Source organism: Carassius auratus, chromosome 8 (genome assembly GCF_003368295.1).
Source record: "Carassius auratus strain Wakin chromosome 8, ASM336829v1, whole genome shotgun sequence".
NCBI classification, from domain to species: domain Eukaryota; kingdom Metazoa; phylum Chordata; class Actinopteri; order Cypriniformes; family Cyprinidae; genus Carassius; species Carassius auratus.
In genome coordinates this window covers 23,603,133-23,628,270 of record NC_039250.1, presented here as the reverse complement: position 1 = coordinate 23,628,270, position 25,138 = coordinate 23,603,133, and the positions used below count along the sequence as shown (strand labels likewise).

The window sequence follows — 25,138 nt, the reverse complement described above, 5'->3', positions numbered from 1 at the left end:
CTGCTTCTATTAAACTGTTTTGTCAAGCCTCGGAATTTTATACTTAATTCAGTTGGCATACTAAACTTAAAAATTTTTTTTATGTTTTTGAAATAAGTCACCAAGACTGTAAAAACAAGCAAAAATACAGTAAAAACATAGTGATGGATTCTAAAATTAAATATATTCCTGTGATGGCAAAATTTTCACTTTTATGACACTTTTTAAAATGAATGCATACTTATTGAATACAAAATATTAATTTATTTTAAAAGAAAAGTTTGATGGATGAACCAGGAGTAATATATATTTTTTTATGTTTAACCCTCTCTTTCTCCCTCTCTCTTTCACTTTCTGTAAGTAGTAAGCTAATATTTAATTCTGAACATAACCAGATATTTGCATGATATTTACAATGCTAGTTTTAATTCCTTTCTCACTTGTTGTTTTCTCAGAACCTCCGAGCATCTCTGTGGCACAGCAGGTGGTGATGGTCATTGCTGGTGAAGATGCCAGTCTCGAATGTCAGGCTTCTGGCACTCCTCCTCCATTAGTCAAATGGCAGAAAGGTAAATACTGTCCTTCAGCACAAAACCTCCACCTCTTTTTACAGTTTTTACTTGTTTTTTGAGGAAAATGTCTTATATCGTTGCAGCCTGATACTGCAATTGTTTAAATTATTTTTCCCCCTCATTAATCTACACTCTGTACCTCTTAAAGACAAAGTGATAACACCATTTTAGAAATGTCTGTAAATTTATTAAAAAGAAAAAACAAAAAAATATCATTTACGTGTACACAAGTATTCAGACCCTTTGCAACAACACTTAAAATTTAGCTCAGGTGCCTCCCATTTCTCTTGATTATTGCTGAGATGTTTCTACACTTTGATTGGAGTCCACCTGTGGTAAATTAAATTGATTGGACATGATTTGGAAAGGCACTCACCTCTCTATAAAAGGCCTCACAGCTGACAATGCATATCAGAGCAAAAACAAAGCCAAGAGGTCAAAGGAACTGCCTGCAGAGCTCAGAGATAGGATTGTATCAAGGCACAGGTCTGGACAATTAAGGTTCCCAAGAGCACAGTGGCTTCCATAGATCTCAAATGGAAGAAGTTTGCCACAATCAGGACTCTTCCAAGAGCTGGTCACCCAGCCAAACTGAGCAATTGATGGAGAAGGGCTTTGCCTAAACTGGTGAACAAGAACCTGATGGTCTCTCTAGTTGAGCTCCATGATCCTATATATGCAGATGGGAGAAACCTACAGAAGGACAGTCATCACTGCAACACTCCACCAATCTGGGCTTTATAGCGGTGTGAACAAACTCAATCCTCTCTTCAGTGAAGACACATGAAAACACACAGAATTCGCAAATCAGCATCTAAAGGACCCTCAGACTAGATTATCTGGTGTGATGAACCTCAGTTCTAAGCATCACATTTGAAGGAATCCAGCTCTGCTCATCACCTTCAGAAAAAGTAAAGTATACTGGTAGCAACCTCATGCTGTGGGGGTGTTTTTCAGCTGCAGGGACTGGGAGACTGGTCAGGGTTGAGGGAAAGCTGAATGGAGCAAAGTACAGTGAAATCCTCATTGAAAACCTGTTCACCTTGTAACTCTTGTTGTTGTAACCTTGCAACATCCAGTGGCCCTAAGAACACATCCAAGGCAACACCGGAGTGGCTTATGGACAACTCTGTGAATGTCCTAGAGTGGCCCAGCCATAGCCCTGACTTGAACCCTATTGAACATCTCTGGAGAGACCTGAAAATGGCTGTCCACCGACGGTCCCCATCCAATCTGACAGAGCTTGAGAGGATTTGCAAAGAAGAATGTCAGAAAATCCCCCAATCCAGGTGTGCAAAGCTTGTTGCTTCATACCCCAAAACTCTTGAGGCTGTAATTGCTGCCAAAGGAGCTTCAGATAAGTATTGATTAAATACTTATACTGAATACTTTTGTCAATGTGATATTTCAGTTTTCTTATTTTCAAATAAATTTACAGACACTTATGAGGTACGCAGTGTAGATTCATGAGAAATTCATTTAAACAAATCAGGTTGCAACATAACACAATGGAAAAAAGTAAAGGGGATCTAAATGCTTTCTGAATGCACTGTATAATTTTAGTCAACAAAAAATAAAAATGTGCAAACTGACAAAAATGTGTCAAACAGACCAAACTTTGACCAAATCCAATGCAGAAAAAATGTATCAACATATAACATAGGTGACCCTGGACCACAAAACCAGTCTTGCGTCACTGGGGTATATTTGTAGAATTAACTACTATGTACTTACATAAAAAAATAAGTACAATGTACATATTGTGTTCATATTGTATTGTAAAACACTTTTTTCTGCTATTGAGGTGGGATGGGGTAAGGTTAGGGAGAGGGTTGGAGGTATGGGTAAGTTTAAGGGTGGGTTAAGGTGTAAAGTATGGGTCAACAGTGTAATTATAAATGTAATTACAGAAATTAAATATAGATGTAATTACATGTAGTTTTTTTTTTTAAATATAAGTACAATGTAAAAACATGTATGTACACAATAAGTACATTGTACTAAATTATTAATTAAAATGTAAGTACATAGTAGTTAAGGCCACTTAATATAAAGTGGGTCCCCAACAATCAGTAGAATTTTCATGTTCACTGAAGATATTTTGTAAATTTCCCATTGTAAATATATTAACTTATTATTTTTAATAATTTATTAATTCATGCAATGCTAAGAACTTAATTTGGACAACTTTAAAGGCAATTTTCTCAATACAAATATTCAAATAGTTGCACAAATATTCAAATATTTGTATCTCTGTCAAATATGGTCATATCCTAAGAAACTATACATCAATGGAACCTTTATTTATCCAGCTTTCATATGATGTTCAAATCTCAATTTCGATTGACCCTAATGACTGGTTTTGTGGTACAGGGTCACACATGATAATATTTCTTCATGTCTTCTTTCGAGACTGTTATTAATTTTCTGGGTTTTAGAAACCGTTAAGGATATTGCATTACTTGTAGTGGGTAGTTACAGCAACGGTGGATGTTTTCTTTGATTCTTGCACCATCCGTCTTCAGGGGATCTGGATCTGGGAACAGTTCCATTTGCAGAGCAGAATGTCCATCGTGGATCGCTGCGGATCCGTGGGGTCCAGGAACTGGATTCTGGAGACTATACCTGTGTGGCCTCAAATGATGCAGGGTCTGCCTCTGCTGTGGTCAAACTACAGGTGGGAGGTGAGAACAAGAGCTCAGCTGCATTACAAGCTGACACAATATAAATATTACTGTGCATTTTATACGGAACAGTTTCATTTTATGTGAGCTTTTATTTATTGAGCTCACTGTCGCAGTATTTCTATTGCTTTTCCAAAACTTTGAAGCATATGTAGTTCATAGCATGAATCAAAAACCCTGGACAGAACTATCTGATTTTAAGCAGAGCACACCCATAAGCCCATGAGCTTCCAAACCGCAAGTGGAAATGTTCTCTCTGCTTTGTTTCCGAGTGTGAAATTCCGAGAGCAAAATAATTTTTTTGGGAATGTGAATTTAACGGGACTTTTAACAGCTCCTGACAGGATTCTCAGACTCCCAGTAGCTCATGGCCAGTTTACGAGCATGCTTGAATGATTCAAAGCTGGATCATAGCTTTATATTGAACTTGCATTAAAAGTTATATGTGCCTCTAGCATCAATAAGCATAGTTACAGAAATAATGATTATGTATTATGACTGATTCATGTTCTAGTTCCCAGAAAGCTTCCTCTTTCTGCCACTGGTCAATTAAACAGGTGTTCTTGCATTCAAACTCACACCACTGGTTGAGAAAATATTTATCTGGTCATAATATGCAAATAAACTGAGCAATGTGACTAAACTTTTTGAGAGAATCATTTTACAGTCTTTGTCTTTGTTTAGTAAGAGTTTTTCTGAATAATAAACAGGGATGGAGAAAATATTTTTACATTGTAAAAAGCGACAAACTTTTCATCATAATTATTATCCTACATATAATGTGTGAGGGGAAAAATATGTTGGAAATAAATTTGTTCAGTTTAATATTGGTTGTAAAGCTGATTTTTTTTCCATCTATATATTTTCTACTTTGTTCTCAGATATAATTCAGTAGTTTTTACACTTTCTCAATGCCAGGGACACCGAAATACAATAAAGACACCTGTACATAAAAAACAATTTCCACTGTGTGTTAAACACACACACACACACACACACACACACTAAGCACTAAGCACGATGTTATTGACTTTGGCTTTGTTGGATGTGGCAAAATATGTTGTTGGTCTAAAGCCAGATCAAATGAATTAAGTATTATGTAAATAGAAATTAATTGTGGTTGCACTTTATTTTACAGTAGGTGTACTTACATGTACTTACAGTGTATTTATCTAAGAAAGTTCCAGTAATACAAGGTAAATACATGGGGTAGGGTTAGGTTTAGGGGTAGGTTCAGGGTTAGTACCTAGTTATTACATATTGTAATTACTATAATAAGTACATAGTATGTACATGGGAACAGGACTGTAAAATAAAGTGCTACCTAAATTTTAAAAAGGAGAGTTAAAAAGAAAAAAGATTATTTATTTCTCTATATTTATCTATTTATTTACATATGTTACAATACATTTTGTTCACTTTTTTCAAACAAAGTGTTTTTTTGTTGTTGTTGCAGCTGCTCCTACGTTCTCCGAGTCTCCCGTGGACATTACGGCTGGTGTGGGTGACAACATTACTCTACCATGCATCGCCCGTGGTTTCCCCACACCTTCTCTGACATGGAGACGCCAGGACGGACGTCCCATTTTTGGCAAGTCATCTGGCCACATCGGCACCTCTCAACTGCCTTCCGGTGGCCTTCAGATTCAGAGTGAGTTTCTATATTTATCTTTGCATAGATGTCTGATAGAGAAATCCCTCCCAGATACTAAACATGAGGATCTAACGAACATGGTTCAACCACAAGAGGAGAGTGAAGATGTTATTTTAGGTGTTGACATGCAGGGGAGGCTCTGAAACCAACTGCTGCGATAGAGGAAATAGAAGCAGTCCAGCAGAGAGCTTCCTCTCTCAGAGAGTGGGCTGAGAGGAGGTCTCCTCACCCCAGGCCTGATCAGGGGCTGGGTGGGGTAAAAGTCTAACCGCAGGGCAGGCCTCTAGAGCCAACACCGGAGCTTCTGGCAGGACAGGGAGCTACATATGGACAAAGTAGAGCTCTAAATCTTTATAGGCTATAATGTTTTTATTGGACAGCTTCTATAGTATTAGCATTGAACAGCTCATCTGGTGTTGAATAACCTGGTTACTAAAAGCATTCTGAGCAAACGTGTCTGTTCCTAGTCCTACCTTCCCTTTGAGAGAGTGTGTGTGTGTATGTGTTTGTATAGGCTGACAAAGTTTATTTAAATATATATAATTCATTGATTATATATAATTTATTTAATTTTTAATTTGTATTTTTTTTCCAGTAATGCTAAGCTGAATTTTACAATCTTCAGTGTCACATATTCCTTGAAAAAGCATTCTTCTTATATTTGATTAGCTGCTGAATTATTGTTAGTGCTCTGTTTTTAATAACTATTATCATTATTATTATTATCAGTGGTATTTTTGGTGAATAATTTTTACAGGATTCTTTGATGAACAGGATTTATTTGAAATATTTATTAGATTTTTATAGGTTATAAATGTTTTTACTGTCACTTTTGATCATTTTAATGCATCATTGCTGGATAACAAAATTCATTAAAATAATAATAATAAAAAAATCATACTGACCCAGTACCTTTGAATGGTAGTATATCACAGTTTTTCCATAAATATTAAGCAGTCGAATTGCTTTCAGCATTGATAATAAGAAGTTTATTGAGCAGCAAATCATCATATCAGAATAATTTCTGAAGGATCATGTGACACTGAAGACTGGAGTAACGATGCTGAAAATCCAGCTTTGTCCTCCCAGAAATAAATTACATTTTAAAATATATTAATATAAAAACAGCTATTTACCATTACCATTTCTGTTGCATTTTTGATTAAATAAATATAGCCTCAGTGAGCATAAGAGACTTTCAAAAACTGCAACAAATCTTAATAATTCCAGACTTTGGGCCGGCTGTGTCTGTGTGAAAATTTGCGATCATTCCTACTCTCATAGCACTGCATATACATACAACACTCCATACTTGCACACAAATGTATTGCGCAAATGTGACACTGATTTATACTATTTATATCTATTTCAACAGCTACTTATGTGATTGTAAATGACTATTGTATGAATTTCACACACGCAGACTATTGCACAACATTCATAACAGCTTCATTTTTTTTAAAATCAGATGAACATTTGCATATAAAGTAGTGAGTGTGTAATGCTCTCAAACAAAAATGAATAGCCGCTAATGAAGTCAGAACTGTCATCACAGTGGAATTAATAGCTGGACTGTAAGTTACAAGAGAACCAGCATGGCTATAAATTCTCTTTCTCTTCCAAAAGCGCCAACAGCGCCAAGAACCGAATGCGTCTTTTAACAAATGTAAAACTTTAATGGTTAATTAATTAGATCTGTAACAAACGTGCAGATGTGTGTCATTAAAAAACATTCATCATAAACGATGACTTAAGATCCAAGTCATCATCTGTAGCATCTATTTATTTATTATTATTATCAAAGCATGAGGTAGAAAACCGTGGAGAAACAAGTTTATATATTGGGAATGCACTGATATTTAAAAAAAAAAACAATGTCCAAACAATAAGGTCATTATTATTTTTAGGTTATTTTATATGGTAAAGATCACAGTTGGTGTTACTGAGCTGTTAAATGTAACCATAATTTAATAACACCATTACATGTAATCGTCATAAAGTCTCAGATTCATCTTGGTTTAAGAGTTTATAATTATTATTTTTTAAATAACATACTTTTTTATTGTTATTGTTAGTAATGTGAATTGGTTAATTGCATTTAAGTGAGTGTGAGATGATGACAAAAGTAATCTAAACATAAGAAACATGAAAAAATGCAGTAATAAACATTAAAGCTACTTAATCTATACTACTACAGTATATGACTCTAAAATAAGAGACATTCGAAAAATATTGCAGGTTATTATTTGTGTGTATCGTTAAACCAGTCACATTCCTGACTGAATGTTCTGTATGTTGTTTTTATCCTGACTTTGATGCAAAGGTCAAGATACCTCTTTATTAATGAAGTAAAGCCGTTACCAAAAACAAAAAACGCACAAACACATCCATATGTGATCTACCTAATGACCACACATCCATTTCACATTATTAACAGCAAACTAGAATTAAGCTGAATGGTTTGTTAATGAGTTAAGTATGAAATTACATGTTTATAAGAAAAGAAAATACAAAAGAGTCCTTTATGTTCTAATCAGTGTTCCTGTGTTCCCTCCAGGTGTTTGGGTTGATGATGAAGGTGTTTATGTTTGTGAGGCCAAAAACCAGTTTGGATCCATCAAGGCTCATGCCAGAGTCACTGTTACTGGCTTGGGTATGAACATATATTGTTCCCCTTAACAAATCTGACAAATATTATCACCATAAACTGTCATAATAATTATCTGTCCTGTTTGCAGAAGCCCCATTATTAGTTCAAGGTGCACCAGCTGTCGCAGTGATGACCGGTCAGCCTCTGAACCTTCCCTGTATGTTGTTAGATGGCATTCCTCTTCCTGACAGAGTCTGGACGCACAATGGAAAACAAGTGAGTGACGAGGGAGACGCTTACTAGGTGTGAAATTGAAATCCAGGGATAATAGACATTGTTTACACTTATTCTTTTATTGTGATCACTCTGTGTCTAGGTGCGTGTTGGTGGAAGAGTCTTTCTAAGGAGTGACGGCAGTCTGCATGTAGATAGAGCTGGAGCAGGGGATGCTGGGATATATGTGTGCACTGCCATCAATGTAGCAGGATCAGCCAATATAACCGTCACAGTGGAAGTTCATGGTTAGTAGGCAGGGCCTGTTATCATAGAGTATAATTGATTTACATATTTTTCATGGGCTAGATTTTTCACCATGATGATAGCAAGAGTGTTATGAGGAGATGATGGAAGAAAGTTTTTTTTAGACACCCAAATTAAAAGAACAAGTACACTGGTTTCAAACAATCCCTCATCATTTATGGTTTAACTGCCTAACAGTTAGAAACTTAAATGAATAATATGATTTTTTTAAATCTTTATTTTATGTTTCATAAAAGGGAACCGTTAATGGCAACGGGTAAAATTATAATCTTATTACATAAGTCAGAAAAGAGTTTCCAGCTACAATCTACAATCAAGTCATGCATGCATATATGAAAAATACATTATTAAATAAAATACAGTTAATTATTAATTATATTAAAATGATAATAAAGATGTTAATCAGACACACATTGATATAGAAAGAAACAAACAAACAAACAAAGAGAAAGAAAGAGAAAGAGAGAAAGAAAGAGAAAGAAAGAAAATAAAAATTGATAAATTAATAAAAATACAAATGAAGGCTTAACCAACTTATGATCAGCAAAATCAATCTCATATCTATCTACATATCATGATAAATTTACTTTTAAAAAATACAAATGTTTTCAGAGATTTTCTTTATTCAGAGAAAAAAGGTATTTTTTATAAAAATCTAATGAAAAAGGAAATTATTGAGATTTATGCTTAAAATCAATTTTCTGTATTCTCTGAAAACATATGATTTGTTACATCAAACCCGTATCTCATTTTAAGATTATTTTTATTATTAGTGGAAATATGTACAAAGAAAATCTATTTGAAGTACATCCAGCATTACAGTAATCCATCTGGTCCTTAATGAAGCTAAAATAGACGCTAATATGAGAGTTTCATATTTAGAAGCGCTAAGCTGGAATCCTTGTGAAGTATCTTTGGCGTGAAGTTCTAATTGTGAACCGCTGGTTGTTAAGGCCTCGTGAACAGCTGCTATTCTGACCTACTTTTCCAGCCCCTCCTGATATCAAGGCTGGTCCTCTGCACTACACAGCCAACGAGGGCACACCCATCTCCCTGTCCTGTGAAGCAAGTGGGGTCCCCAAACCCACCATTGTCTGGTCCAAGGTACATCACTCTTACTGTGGTCTTTTTTCAGTTATGTTGCTTCTGGCTGTGCTACCATCCCAGCAGTGACAAATAGTGACAGATCGCACCTTGCTATACACTTAGCTGGAATAATTTAGCATAATGGAGGCAGGAGAAGTGCTGATGCAGCATGTTCATTGTTGATGCATGGCTTTCCCAATCGCCTTTCAAATGAATGCATGCTCCCGTCCGCCTGCCCCTGTTATGGGAGGTTAAGTTTTCCACCGCTGTTTCACAAAACGATAGATTGGGGGTGTATTGTCCGCAGTATCCACTTGAGGCATGTAAATTGCTATTCTGGTCACATGAAAGAAGGTCTGCTAAAGTCATCTTGTTTCAGAGCAAAAAGGGGCTGGGGGATATGCATGAGGAATGCCTGATTCCTGGTAACCTAAGAAGCTGCTTCAGAGGTTTCGGACAGGATGTGCATTCCAATGGTGCATTCAAGTCGCGTCGGAAAAATTGTATATACAAGTTGAATGCACATGAACGTCGCCACAAAGCCCTAATTGCGATTGGGAAACTCTGAATTTTCTTTTAGCCCTGAGAAAACATGAAAACATGTCAAACCCAATAGGTGCATCATCTGTTTTAATAGTAAATTCATGAATATATATTTGTTATTTAGAGTAAAATAGAATTGTGTACTTGAGTATTGTACAATTACTGTAGAATATCCACCTTATTTTTTTGAGAGCAGGTGCAGCCATTTGTAACTTTAATGTGCAAAGCTACCAGGTTCATTCACTTCCTATGGAAGCTTTTAAATTAAAAATGGGATTGCAACTTTTTTCTTACAGTTCTGAATTTATTCTTACTCTTTTGAGAGAAAAAAAAGTCAAGATTGCAAGATGTTACCTCACAATTACATTATAACCAGGTTATAACTGGCAATTCTGAGAAGAAAGCCAGAATAGTGAGTTAATTTGAAATTGCAAGAAAAAAATGTCTAAATTGTGAGCTAAAAAGCTAGAACTATAACTTTTTTTTTTTCATACTGAAATCTATGGAAGCTTGTTTCTGCCACAAGATGAGAAATAAAGAAAAATTGCAATTACCTTTTTTATTTTGTGGTAGAAATTAGAAAAAGGTTGCTTACTTCTGTGATGCAAAATAAAATGTAATGTTTACATTTGCAAAACACCCAGTGCACATTCTTTATTCATCATTTTGCAGATGTAGAGTGAAAAATCTGAAAAATCTAGAAAATGTGTATTACCATCCTGTTCTAACCGAAGTGATTTGAGCTTCCTAGCTTCACAGCTCAAACTTTCCCAAGAGGACTTAAAGGCACTTCTTCTCTCCCCAGGGTCGAGATCCCTCAAACAGGCCTGTGTCTGCACCTCTTAAGGCAGCTGATGGAGGTCTGTACATCCCCAGTCCCACAGCGGAGGATGCAGGGGTTTATGTGTGCACCGCCACCAGTGCTGTGGGCTACACCAGCAGAGAGATGCATCTGAGTGTTAACAGTGAGGGAGATATAGATGGATGATTTAATAAAACAATTAAGTGTAGAAGTGTTTTCTGAGTCTCTCATTTCAATAGGCAAACCAAGAATTGTTGGTGCTGACGGGTCACAAGCAGTGGTTAAAATGGCAGCTGAGGTTGGATCAGAGGTCATCCTACCATGTGAAGTTCATGGAAGTCCTACACCTCTGGTGACTTGGAGCAGAAATGGGCAACCAATACCTCCTGTCACAGCCTGGTAGGAAAATATTAATCGTCTTGTGTTGTACTCGCATGCACCATATAGATTATATAAATTCACAAAGACACCTAACCTAACTATCGTTCATACACTAGTATAACTACATGTTTCTTAAGCAACAAATCAGCATATTAGAATGGTTTCTGAAGGATCATGTGACACTGAAGTCTGGAGTAATGGCTTCTTAAAATACAGCTTTGACTAACTAAGCCCACCTGTCAAATTTGACCCATATTAAGGACTGTAAAAAATGCCCCATATAAGAAAGAAAAAATCATACCGGTTTGGAAGGACATGAGGTGCAAATGACAGAATTTGACTGAAATTGTTTGTAAAGAATCTTGAGGTACACAATTTGTGTGAAAGGACATGTTAACCAATTCTGGCACATACTTTTGGTAAAAGGTTTTCCCAGTTTTCTGTTTATTTTTATATTTTTTCAGCATAACTTGCCAAACAGCCTAAGGTCAAAGACCAAATGTGCTCATACTCTTGACAGTGTCACAAACCATGAAGCCGAAAATGATGTGGTATTTAAGTTTTTGCTTTTAGAACAGTTCTTTTTTCGTACATAATAAATGGCAAAAATATGTCCTTATGAGTGATGAGGTTTTCTCGCTGTGAAGGAATGGGCCCTCGTGAGGTGATGTAACCATCTATCAAAGGCTTCAGCTGTGTCAAAATTTACCCCAGCTGACTTCTCTTGCCTCATTCTAACTCCCCTGGACAAGAACTAGAGCCAGCTCAGTTTCAGCAAGAGCCACCGGTGCTCTGTTATAAAGGAGACACATTAGATTTCATCCTGATGGACTGATGCTTTGCATTTATTTGGCATAAGTGAAAGCATCATCTGCAGGCATCTTTTTTCTCGATAATTTCATGTTTTGAGAGTGTTTGATATAGCTGTGTGTTTTCAATTGTGGTGATCTATCATAAGCCAGATTGTAAACTACCCAGGAGTACAATGATGTCACATAGTAAAAGTAGAGATGAGACTCTCTTATGCTGGCTAAAGTTGACATTTTTGCCATCTTAAAAAAAAAATAAAAAAAATCCTGGTTTAATATCGGTTTAGCTCAATCGATATAATTTGGGTTACAAAAAACTGGGTTACATGAGTCACTCGTAATGGAATTGAATGACGCCAGTCTGTAAACATTACTCAGTACAATTCTCAGTGTTTCAATATTACAGCCACAAGACAAACAATATTAATGTTAACATGATTTTAGTGAGAAAAAAAAAACATAAGACTACTAAGCTTTTCTATGTGAAGCTATATCCAATTTTACAACTTTATTACCTTGACAACATAATATAAGCCCTAAAACAACTATTTAAAAAAAAAATGATGATTTAAACAGATTTACAGCTCAAAGAATACACAAGTTTTAATAGGTGCTTTTATAAAATGATACGTTTCACATTACTGCTTTTAAGTTCATTCACTTCATTTTAAGCCCCATTTTGGAGTATTTTTAAAAGAAAACAAAAAATCATACCATAAACCTGTAAAAGCATGTTTTGCAGAAAAGTTTCCCAGGCATTATGGTCATGTGGACTTGCATACAGAAATGCAAGGTGTAAAATCACATGAGGTTCAATGGAAAACAGATGTGAAGTTCATTACATCAAGGTTGATGTATTTTCTCAGTAAACAGATGATGGGACTGGGGCTGGAGGTGCTGGGATCAGAAAGAGAAGCGTGCTGGGTTTTTTTTATGTAGGTGCTTGAGCATGTACTGTAGATGGCATTAGTTAGAGAGGGATGCAGCAGATAGATATTGCAAGGGTTTATGGATAACAGCTTTAGGATTAGGTAATGTGGTCTGTCTGTAAAAACAGGGAATTATTGGAATGTTGAGACACTCTAGTCCTACTAAAGCAAGGAATGAGACGTGTGTGTGTGTGTGTGTGTTTTGAGTGATAGTCACAAAGGAAGAAGTGTAGCCTGCATAATGTTTGAGTCTCCAGGAGCTTCCTGTCTCATAAAACAGCATGTCGATGTCTCAGTCTGCCTGACGCGAATAACACTCCACTCCAGAGACATCTGCCACACAGGAAAGAAGATTGTGAGTGGAAAGTGTATTTAATCTAGAATCAGGTGGCTGTAGGGATGTTAGGGGCACCAGTGCTTGCTTTAACCTTTGTGAGTTTGGAGCTTTATCTCACTGTGAACTGCTTTTTTAGCCTCATTCTCTTTCTCTTTCTGGCCCATTCCAGCACTCTTGATTACACTAATAACCCACAGTCCAATTTTGCCAGCTTGCACAAGTGTTGTTTCAAGCTGGTTCAAACTGCCCCAACAGGATCAACACACTGATCCAACTAGAATTTGTTGTTTGTTGGAATTTGTTTGGTGAATTTGAACCTATACCTAAAAGTGTACAATTAATCAATACAGAACACAGGTATTCAACAAATCCAATCTCTAAATTAAGGTGGCAGTATGTTATATGGCAGAGAAATGTAAAAATTATTGCGCATTTCATGAATGTTTACTGTAATTTTTTTAAAGTTGTCAGCCTTAAAGGGTTAGTTCACCCATAAATTAAAATTTTGAAAATAACTCTGAATGGATTCGTCTGAAAGAAGAAAGTCATATACTGTACACATAGGATTATTTCAGGGTGAGTAATTTATGGCTTAATATTCAGTTTTGGGTGAGCTAACCCTTAAATTTTAAATGTTCAAGCTGGGAACAATAATGCTATGTAAAAAAAAAAAAAAAAAGAAAAAAAAAAAGGCCAAAAGCACCAGTGAATTGAAACTGATGCTGTTTCAGAAATATTCATTGTACATTTTCAAGTTTCAAGAAAACACACGCACGTGCACACACACACACGCACACACAGACACAAGGAATTAAAGAAATAGTCAGTTCCAAATTGATGCTTTTTCAGAAATATTCACTGTAAACTTTCAAGTTGGTATCCATAATACTTTAAAACAAACAAAGAAATACTAACTCTGAAACTGATGCTCTTTCAGAAATATGCACTGTACATTTTCAAGTTAGCAGCCATTTACAGACATAATTCCTTGAAAAAAGTCAAAATATTCTCTTGAAGAGTGCATTTTAGCCTAGCATAGAATCAGAAATTATTTAAAAGAAAAATCCAAAAAGTTTTTATCATAAATAAAATGCTTCATTATAACAGTTCACGTTCACATTTTTGCTGTTCAGATATGACTTATAGAACAAAACTTTTAGAATTCTGTTAATTCATTAGAAATTGTGTGCAATCTGTGTAAAGTCAGTGTTGGGTATGAATCTTGGCCGCGACTCACTATTTAGTGATCTCAGCATTAGTCCACATGTGCAAGACTTGTGAGAAAAAAGTGGGAGGTGGAGTACTTTGTCCCAAAGGGGGTTTGTTGAATATAGAAGCTTGTAGCTTCCTTTCAGATTTATTAGTTGTATTTGTATTTGGGTTGCCATAATAAAGTTGCTAAGCAAATGTTCAAAAGATTATGATCCAAATGAAACCAAGCTGATTTTCTCAATTGGTTTCAATTGCACAAGTTGGGAACCAGCTTGTATGCATATACACAAGACCACACATTCATACTGTATACACCACACATACTCTTTAGCAGACACTATATAACATGCTTCTTTCAGACTTCAGCATCTGACCTTTGACCTCTTCTTACGCAGGTTCACCATTCTGCCGTCTGGTTCTCTGAAGATTAGTGATGTCAGGCTGATAGACAGTAAATTCTACACCTGTTCTGCCGCTAACCCAGCTGGCAACGTCTCACTCACCTACAATTTGCAAGTACAAGGTACAATCCAATAACTTCAGGATTTATCTGTGGAAAAACTCTTAAAATACATGAAATAGAATACAGATTTTAGGAGTGTTCATAGTTCATACAGTTATCGATCCTTTCAATGACAACTTCTCTTTTGAGGTTTGACAATGGAATTTGATCTTATAACAAAAAAACAAAAAGTGCTGTGGTAGAACTATGATACAGTGATAGTATCAGATAGTATTGCCATCATTATTTTACATGATTGATTACTGTAAGAAATGTTTTTTTGAGCAGCAAATCAGTATATTCAAATGATTTCTTAAGTGACACTGAAGGCAATTCTGCTTTGCCATCAAAGAATAAATTACATTTTTAAATATTTTAAAATAGAAAACTGTTATTAAACAGTTCATATTTGACCATTTTGCTGTATTTTTATCAAGTAAATACAGTCTTGGTGAATATGAGATCTTTCAAAAGCATTAAAAATCTTAAAAACTGAACTCAAACTTTTGGATGCTAGTGCATAAAGATGATAGTGTGGTCTTTGTAGTCATTTACATTCTTAAAATTCTATAATTCAATTTCATGTGCCAAATGAACTACCAGACAACACAGAAACCAGACTTTTCTGTACCGGATTTATCCTAACAGCTAAACCAAGGATCCAGCCAGCACCTCCATCTCTCAAGGCTCTGATTGGCCAGACGGTGGTGTTGCCATGTGTGGTCCAAGGAGAGCCAAGCCCTCAGATCAGCTGGCTTCATAAAGGACTTCTTGTGGGCAGTGATAGGATGCTGAAGATCCAGGCGGTCCAGCACTCGGACAGCGGCACCTATAGTTGTGTAGCCAAGAATAGTGCTGGAGAAGATACCATGGAGATTGTTCTGAACATTTTAGGTATGTCTGTTGAGCAAAACTGCAAGTATTACATTGTTCAACTGTAAACATTTGTCATCACATGAAAACTCTTTGGTAACCAAATCATTTAAGGCAGGCAAAATATCATGATCCCCAGCCAATCTGAATGATGACTAAACATGACTTATATGAGTGTGTAAACCAATGGATATGGTCTCAAATCACTTATCCCTGTGTTCCTGTGCTCTCCACTCTTACCCTTGAGTTGAGCTTTGGCTTTGGGCTTTTTATGTTAACCTTGTACTTGATGTTAGTACTTTGTAATGTAACTACTTCTTCAAATGGCTTGACTCTAGTATAATTACTTTGTGGTTACAGAGGGCCCCTATTTTAAGACAAACGGAGAGACCATTATTGAGACTGTGGCTAACAGCAGAGTGCTCATCCCTTGCCCTGCAAGAGGTAGGTAAACTAGCTTAGCTTGTCACTTGTCACTATTACTGTATTTGTGGTGTATTTTCTTCTCTACTTCCATGGGTTAATTAATGCTTGGTTTAATCCCATTTGCAAGATAAACGAATGTTTTAAAAGACTAAATCTAATTTAAACATGAGGTGTTAGTGTGTTGGTGGTTTAAACTAGTTCAACAACCAAAACATCTTTTGTTAACCAACTTTGCTAGCTTTTTAAAAAACGTTTTGCTATTAAACAGTGTGAGTGTGCCCATTCAGCAAGACCAGCATGGAGCCAGCGTAAACTGGCCCCGAAACGACAGGGAAATCTATATTGGTCTAAGTTGATCTTTTTTAGGCAAATTAAATTTTAAACAAGTTGTTTAACTGTCTCTCCATTTCCAGAAATATTCAACATATATTTATGTAAAGTCAGATTTTATTTCTGTAATTTTTGGCTGAGCTGTAGAATGTACTGTATCATATAATACATGCAAAATATTTCTGAAATTTAAGTGAGTTTATCGATAACAAGCTATTCGTAGGCTCTCTCTGTCTAATTTTCTATATGGATGGGTTAAACATTTATTGTAAATAGAAATTCAAATAAATGCATCCCTGCTGAATATAAGCATTTAATAGGTGACATATGAAAAACTTGCTCCATGTTTAAGTGCTATAATCAGGTACATGCATGTACCAAAACCCTATATCAGAAGTTTAAACTAATATGGTTTATGAGAATGCAATATACATGGTCATCAAAACCAAACCGATGTTTTTTAGCAGTGTATCTGAAGCTGTGTTCACACCATGTCGTAATCACCATAATACCAAGATGACAACACGTGACGCTCTACTTGGAGCTTAATTATTTGTTTCTATGGCAACACTATCAACGCCAAAGCCCTCACATGCTGCAGAACTTGGATTTATGACTTATGAGCTCGGAATGTTCTGAGAGTTATGGCTTAGACCAGTACAGCTATTACTTAGGCGCTAACTCGGAGTCCGAGGACATGAGTAAAATGTCATGTGTTGTCATCTCGGAATAACAGTTTTGACTTGGCGTGAACGAAGCATGAGATAGGAGCTGTAATGTCAAAGCCCTATTCTGAAAAAGGGGGCGGGGAGCAGCAGCTCATTTACATTTAAAGAGACATGCATGAAACAGCATGTTTCCACTTCCACTCAAAATAGGTATTTTCAAAATAATATAATAAATGATCTGTGGGGTATTTTGAGCTGAAACTTTACAGACATTCTGGGCACACCTGAGACTTATATTACATCATGTAAAAGGGGTCATAATAGGTCTCCTTTAAAACTTACTGACCTCAATCTTTTGACAGGTGGTGTTTCTAAATAATTTTAGCAATTAATAAAAATATAATGGTGAAAATAAAGGCATATACACTTACATAATATAATAAATAGAGAGTGATGTGATAAAAGCTGTACTGAAAGCTGTCTTTGGTATTTTTTTTTTTTTTTTTCTCACCATATGGTCTCTTTTCTCACCGCCGCCTCATTTTGGCTGCTGGCAACATCTTAATTCGGGAACACTTTGTGCAGGTTTAACAGCTCGTTTCACATAAACAGACCTGGAAAGGAAGTCCTATGCCTCCACTTGTTAGAAGTGAGTGGTGTTTAGTGTGAATCTGTGTCTGTTTATGAAACACACTACACTGATACATACCCAGCTCTTCCCGTGCACACTGTAAGCTAATAGGTGTTGTTTTGATGGAAACCTGCCATGGCAACCCTGCGTGTCGCGGATATGACATGATGTGTGTGTGTATGTGTGTGCGTGCGCAGCAGCTGGAACACAACTCTTCTCCTCTGTCTCTGAGGGCCACATCTGCTTTCCTGCATGCGATGGCCCACTGGGAGAGGAATCCTAATTAGGGACTGTTGCAGGCGGAGAGGAGGAGGTCTAAGAGCGAGATTACAGGGAAAGAAATGGTTTGATGGGTCATTTTAACAGGCGGTTATCAGTCTGTCTTGAATCAAAGCAAAGATGGTCGAGTCATCCTTACTATTAAGTGCAAATTGTGCTGAATTGCTAGTTGTTTTCTTCTGTTTGTGTTGTATCTCTAATGTTGTTATGGCGACTGAGAATTCAGACATCTGTGTAGCACTTAATAAGAGGTACTTAATACAGATATGACAGTAAATAAGTGTAAGCGGCTGTGCTGTCATGCATGTTTGGTGGCGGATGACGGTAATCATTAGGCTCCAGCGAAAGTTGTTGTCTATTAAAATAAAGTGACATGCCTAATAATCCCACTTCATCGGAAATGAGCTAACTCAAACACAACCTTTACAGCTGATTTAGAGGTTTTGTGTTATGATTTCACTCTACACTAAAAGTTTGGGGTCGGCAAGCCACGTTCACTAAGGCTGTAAAAGGATACAGCGATATTGTAAAATAGGATTAAAATAACTGTTCCTGTTCTATATGTATTGTTGACTTGCAGCTCGAGAAATATTTCATATGATCAATGTTGGAAATATAATTTTGGGGGAAACTGTGATGCTTTTTTTTCAGAATTCTATCATGAATAAAAAGTTAAAATTAGCATTTATTTAAAATAAACATCTTTGTAAAAATATGAATGCTTCATTGTCACTTTTGATCAGTGTAATACGTCCTTGCTGAACAAAAGCTGTTGATGTAAAAAAAAAAAAATATATATATATATATATATATATATATATAATAAAACGTTATTTTTTTATTTAAATTCTATGTTTATTTAATTTTATTATTTTAGTATTTTTATTAAGATTATATTAATATAACCAAACTCAAATCATCTTAAGACCGGCTGAGAACAACTGCATAATTTTAGTTTTTTTGCAAACAATCATAATTTTGTTGGTGTTAATGCCGCGTACTGTACATTTAAAAATGTTAACTTCTACATAGAACACACACTGCTTTCTTATTGCAGAATTCCTCAATCCTACAGGTGTGTTAGATAAAGAAGACGTGCCAAAAGGAGTAGGAGTGAGGAAGTCTGTCCTTTTCAGATAGATCCATTTAATCTGGCTTGCACTAAAGACATGACCCCACCCAAGGAACACACACAAGACTTTTTATAGCGTGCATCATCTGAAGTATTGTTCAAGGGATTTTTGACAAATAAACTGCTCCTAATGTTATCCTGTAATGTAAACGGGACCAGCTGCACACCATTCTTTAAGTAACAAAAACAATCAATCCAAACATTATGACTGTAGACATCTGCTCTGGGAGTTCTTTTCCCTCCAATTCTGATTGGCCTGTTAAAAAAAGTGGCTGACTTATTGTATACAGCGGCCCCCTAAAAGTATTTGGACACTTAAGATGCACTTAAAAATGTATGAATATCTTTGAATTCCGTAATAAATTATTACACCAAGTGACATTTATTTTAAAGCTAGCACAAACACACATTTGAAATAAAATGCTTTACTAAAAAGTTTGTAAGAAAGTGAAGACAACCAGCATTTATATACTTTGTAGTTAAAACATTAGTGGATAGTTAATGTGTCAAACTTCAACTGTGGGTACTCTAATAAGACACCTGGGCGAATTTGGCCTCATTTGGTTGCAAGTCATTGCAAGCAAAGTTACTTCTGAGAAAAGTTCCTACATAATTCATTTGCAGATGACACCTGGTTTGATATGTTCTGTCACACCCTATTTCTGTGAAACATAACAGAAGATACTTCGAGGAATGTTTCAGTTGCTTTTTGTCAGTTCAGGTTCCTTAGAAAAAGGTGCATTTACCAACATTTTTGCAAAGAATCCATAAACATGCCTGTACATAAAATCTACTGCAGTTTCCAGCTAAAATAAACACTAGTGGCAGTAAACATCTTTTCTGATGTAGTAAACTTGCTTGTTAGCTCACCTGGTATAGTTGTACCTGATGTGAAGGTCCTGTGAAACACACGTCATGATAAAAGATTTAAAAACTTGTAGAGCTAACTTAAAACATCATGGTTGCTTCAGCCAATGGGTTTTTATCTCACAATTGGTTTGGTTATACCGATCGGTTAGGTTCAGTGTGGGGGGTTGTGTAGGTGGTGCAGTTTTTTCAAATGTGATAGAGCAATAATCTTTTAGTGCTACTGACTGGGTGTTTCATTTCCAAACTGCAGCAATATGTACAACAAATGCTAAAATGTTTATAGATTCACATTCATCTGTATCGGTTAAATCTGAACACTCTTTTAGCACTCTTTTCAGCACGCTTTCCAGTGGGCCAGGGTTGAAATGGGGTTCAAAACAACAAGGGACACTTTCAATGTATGAATAGAAAAACGGATAAATTCTTCAAAATGTCTTTTATGTTTCGCAGAAGAAAAAAGTCACACACTTTTGAAACTCCACAGGGGTTAGGGGTTGGGGGTTGGGGCGGGGGGGGGTTCATCTGTTTTATAAATTTGATTAGATAAAAATGATTGTTTCTCTTCACAAGACTTGGATTAAACCGTGTGATTCATACGGATTCTTTTTATGATGCCCTTATGATCATTTTAGATCTTCCACATTTTGGTTACCTGGAATTTCGGTGAAAGAAAACCTCAGAAACCTCTGAGGTTTCATTAAAAATGTCTTATTTGTTCTATGTTTTGAAGATTAACCAAAGTTTGACGGGTGAGACCATGACAACAGATTTTCTTTTTTGGATGAACTACTCTTAATAGTTCTGAATGTCCAGATGTGTCTAAATACTTCTTTTGGGCCTCTTTTCTTGTATTTTTTAAACCCTTATTAAAGTATATTCCTTCCATCACTATAGACTCTGCATGTCACAGGAGAGTTTCATCTAAAGTGCTCTGGGTGAAACCAAACACAAATAAACACTTCTCAGTATCTATCATTCCTGCCCAAATGGCCTTTGAGGAGGTTTAAGAGGTGACTGTAAAACAAGTTCAAGGTTACCCCCTGCCCCGTCACTTAAAGCTAACCTAGTAAAGTTCATCACACATCTGTTAAAGGGGTCTTGGAGGCTGATATAGGACCTCATTGGTGTGTTTGAACTACTCCCCTTACTGCTGACCTGAAGTCTCTTGACTTTTGTCTTTGAGCTATAAATCTGCTGTTCTTACGCTTGATCCGTTCTCTTCTGATATACTGTTTCTGGCATTTCACTCGGTGTGTTTCACCTTGAAGCACTGTTTGACAGGACATCGACTGATCCACTTCTGAGGATAGAAATTTACTGGCATCTCTTTGTTTCTGCACTATGTTGCCTCGCTTTCAGGTGGATGGATATCTGGTTTTGTTTTTAAGCTCTGGCGAGCCGCGTGTTCATTGTGCAGAGGGTATTGTGATTATGTCTTTTCTGATCGATGTCTTCTTTCACACATACCCCTGGCTAGGATCTCCTGCTCCTTGGGTGCGATGGTTCAAAAATGGCCTGGAGATCCATATGGAGCGATCGGAGCACGGTGTGTCTTTGGCTGAGAATGGTTCGCTGGTGATTGGCTCAGCTTCGGCCAGTCACAGTGGAGATTTTAAGTGTGTGGCCACTAATGAAGCAGGATCAGTGGAGAGGAAGACCAGGCTAAAGGTCAATGGTGAGACTTTTGCACCATTTCCACATGGCTAATAGCTTTACAATACATTTGAAATTAAATTCTATTTGGTCTAACATATAAAATGTTATAATCACTGAATTTTGGATTACAAATTATGAAACAATAATGTGTTAAATGTGTGCAAGTTTTCCAAATTTGTATTGGTGACTCTTAATTACCCTGTATAGTTCACATAGAGGTTAATAGGAATGGGTTTCTGGTTTGTGTTGTTTTAGAGTAGGCACTTACAGTACATTTTCATTGCTTGATTACATGCCTAATTAAATACAATCAAATTACTGTCAAGGATTAGTGCTGGATTGAATTATGCTGAATGATTTCTTTGTCTCACAAATCTAGTTCCACCAGAGATCCAAGAAGATGGGCAGCCTTTGAATCTGACGGTCACACTGAAGCAGCCCCTCACACTGGGATGTGATGCTTTCGGTATCCCACCCCCGACCATTACCTGGTCTAAAGACAACAGGCCTGTAGGTTAAGATCTCCTCATGCATGGTGATTTAAAAAAAAAAAAAATGTTATATGATAAATAATGTATAGTCACGCTATCATTATCGAAAAATAAAACCCAATAGGGTTATCAGGACCCCATCATAAAATTGATCCATTATCCAGATTATTACACAGCTGCTTGTCATCTATATATATATAATTATTATTATGTTATATATTTTTTTTTATTATATTCCATGTTTTTAAAACATGGAATATTAATTTTGATAGTGATGTGAAAGACACAAATCTAGTATGATGTATTATAAAGGTCAAATATATATTTGAATTGTCATTGTACAAAAATATTTGCAGAATGCCAAATAATCCAGAGAGCCATGTATTATTATTAAAATAAACACATTTTATTTTATTTTAGTTTGACTCTCGTCCAGTATAATGGTAACATAGTGTCACCTAGTGGCCATGAAATTCCACACAAATCTTGGCTGCTACTCTTGGAAATCAATTACCCGCTTTGTGCTTCTAGGTATTGGAGACTCCAGGGGTGTATCTGCAGAATGGAAAAAGACTTTTAAAGATTTACCGTGTTCAGCATGATCACGCTGGCCACTTTTCCTGCACTGCCCAGAACTCTGCTGGGGAAGCCAGGAGGGAGTATATTATTGAAGTACAAGGTGAAATATAGACACAAAAGCTGTGTCATTTAAAAAAACAAAAAATCTTGAGGTGTATGGAACAAAGGATAAATATTAGGCTTTGTTTTTATATTTAGCTTGTAACATCTGATACAAATTCCTTTAGTTTCTCATTTATATTTATATGTCCTGGTGTGTACGTTTAGCTCCACCAGTAATTTCAGGTACCTCAGGAGTGCAGGAAATGACTGTCATGGCAGGGCAGGAAGTGGACATGCAGTGTAGAGTCAGTGGCCGCCCACTGCCTATAGTGGAATGGAGTCATGATGGAGAGTGAGTCAATGACACACACAATTACATGCTGCTGTCTTCCAGCTTTTGTGCTCATGTGAGCTCTTCACAACCTTCCTCAGAATTTTATCCCCTAATGGAGACCCTCATGTGGAGTTTCTGGAGAAGGGGCAGGTTTTGAGGATCAAGACTGTCAAGCCGAGGGATCGTGGCCTATATCAGTGTATGGCCAGTAACAACGCTGGGACTCAGACACGGCAGTTCAGGCTGAATGTACAAGGTACAGTGGAAATCACAAGGAATTCTTATTCCAGCTCCTAATACTATGGTGCCCGGAAGAGGACATGGTGGGTTCACTTAGTTTTGTTGTGGCCACGAAATAATAATTTGTGGGAACTTGATAATACTGTATGTTGTGGCCATGAGATATTAATTTGTAGGAACGTCATATTAACTCATAGGAACGTCATATTATGTTGTGGCCACGAGATCATTTTAATGAGGTAACGACAGACTTATATTGTGGCCTCGAGATGTTATGTTGACAAACCTGCATGACCATAGCAACCTAGGTTTATCAGAGATGTATTCACTATAATATTTTATTTTATTTACACTTTAAACTCGTGGGCGTGAGAAAAACATGATGTTCACTCAACATAAGAACTCGTGGCCACAAGAAATGGATGTCGTTCCCTCAACATAGCATCTCGAGGCCACTATATAATATGACGTTCCCACCAGTTAATATGACGTTCCCAAGAATTAATGTCTTGTGGCCACAAATATATCATGTTCCCACTAATTATTTCCTCGCCATGACAAAACTAAGTGAACCGACCATGTCTCTCACAGACACCATATATTACTGTTTCCTAAATTATGTAATTAATTCTAAGTCATATGTGTTTGACATTAAAAAAAAGAAAAATAATTATAAATGTGATTCATATGGGAATCAGACTACACTGCTTGCGCTGTATTGTTTTGTTTCACTAATAATAACTGAATCAAAAGAATAATTTGTTCAAGAATCAAACTATACTGGTTGTGCTCTATAGTTTGGATTTACTAAATGATCAAAACTATTAGAGTCATTCATTCATGAGCCTGAACCACAAAACCAGTCATAAGTAACAGGTATATTTGTAGCAATAGCCAAAAATACATTGTATCGGTCAAAATTATAAATTTTTCTTTTATGCAAAAAATCATTAGGATATTAAGTAAAGATCATACTCCATGAAGATATTTTGTTATTTTTCCATCGTAAATATATGCAAAATTTATTTTTGATAAGTAATATGTAATGCTAAGGCAATTTTCTCAATATTTTGTTTTTGAACCCTTGAATTCCAGATTTTCAAATAGTTATATCTTTGTCAAATATTGTCCTCCTAACCACACATCAATGAAAAGCTTATTTATTCAGCTTTCATATGATGTATAAATCTCAATTTAAAAAAATTGACCCTTAAGGTTTTGTGGTCCAGGGTCAAATTTGGGAATCAAACTCTTCTAGTTACTGTATGTTTTTGATTCACTAAAAACTCATAAGAGTTATGCATTCAAGACACCGACTACATTGGTTCTGTATGTATTTGATTTACTTAAAAGTGACATTTTGAATTTTGAACACCCAGCTTTTCTTCATCTTTACTTTCATCCAGTTCTTCTCCAATCTTTCTTCTCTGTCTTTCCACAGCTGCTCCCACGATTCGTGATGCCGGTGAGAACTCAGAGGTGACTGTTGTTCTGGGCTTCCCTGCTGTCCTTCACTGTGAAGTTGAGGGGATCCCACTTCCCACGATCACCTGGCTAAAGGACAACCAGCCCATTGTGTCCAGCCCTCAGCTCACGTACACACAGGGTGGACAGTCTTTGCGTGTGGCTGCGGCCCGTGGTGAGGATGCAGGCGCTTACACCTGCCGAGCAACTAACCCAGCTGGAACAGCGCACAGACACCACACACTAAGAATTATTGGTAAGTATGCAAGCTAAAGACATTAAATGGCTAGAGGTGGTTTGTCTTTGTGAAAGATTAATACTGTGCCATTTCCTCAGTACCTCCACAGATTGAGGGGGATTCTACGACTCTCAGCTTTGGCAGAAGAGAAGAGAAAGTGAGAATTAATGGGACATTGACTTTGTCATGCCTGGCCAAAGGCTTTCCAGAGCCTGTCACACAATGGTTTAAAGATGGACAGGTCTGTATATCCGTTTTATGTCTC

The 25,138-nt window shown here is 36.5% G+C and overlaps 1 protein-coding gene across 1 annotated transcript in view; it reads left to right on the top strand.

The window, feature by feature from the left end:
- Positions 1-25,138, top strand: part of hmcn2 (hemicentin 2) — an 80,992-nt gene that overhangs the window by 22,613 nt on the left and 33,241 nt on the right. Inside the window, exons 14-32 of the mRNA XM_026270402.1 lie at positions 435-548; positions 3,077-3,235; positions 4,692-4,886; positions 7,447-7,542; positions 7,628-7,755; positions 7,856-8,000; positions 9,011-9,123; positions 10,454-10,613; positions 10,690-10,849; positions 14,514-14,641; positions 15,269-15,514; positions 15,854-15,937; positions 21,307-21,504; positions 21,865-21,995; positions 22,508-22,655; positions 22,823-22,949; positions 23,030-23,187; positions 24,613-24,891; positions 24,972-25,114. Coding sequence (XP_026126187.1) covers positions 435-548; positions 3,077-3,235; positions 4,692-4,886; positions 7,447-7,542; positions 7,628-7,755; positions 7,856-8,000; positions 9,011-9,123; positions 10,454-10,613; positions 10,690-10,849; positions 14,514-14,641; positions 15,269-15,514; positions 15,854-15,937; positions 21,307-21,504; positions 21,865-21,995; positions 22,508-22,655; positions 22,823-22,949; positions 23,030-23,187; positions 24,613-24,891; positions 24,972-25,114 — 2,912 coding nt within the window. The remainder of the gene's footprint in view (positions 1-434; positions 549-3,076; positions 3,236-4,691; positions 4,887-7,446; positions 7,543-7,627; positions 7,756-7,855; positions 8,001-9,010; positions 9,124-10,453; positions 10,614-10,689; positions 10,850-14,513; positions 14,642-15,268; positions 15,515-15,853; positions 15,938-21,306; positions 21,505-21,864; positions 21,996-22,507; positions 22,656-22,822; positions 22,950-23,029; positions 23,188-24,612; positions 24,892-24,971; positions 25,115-25,138) is intronic.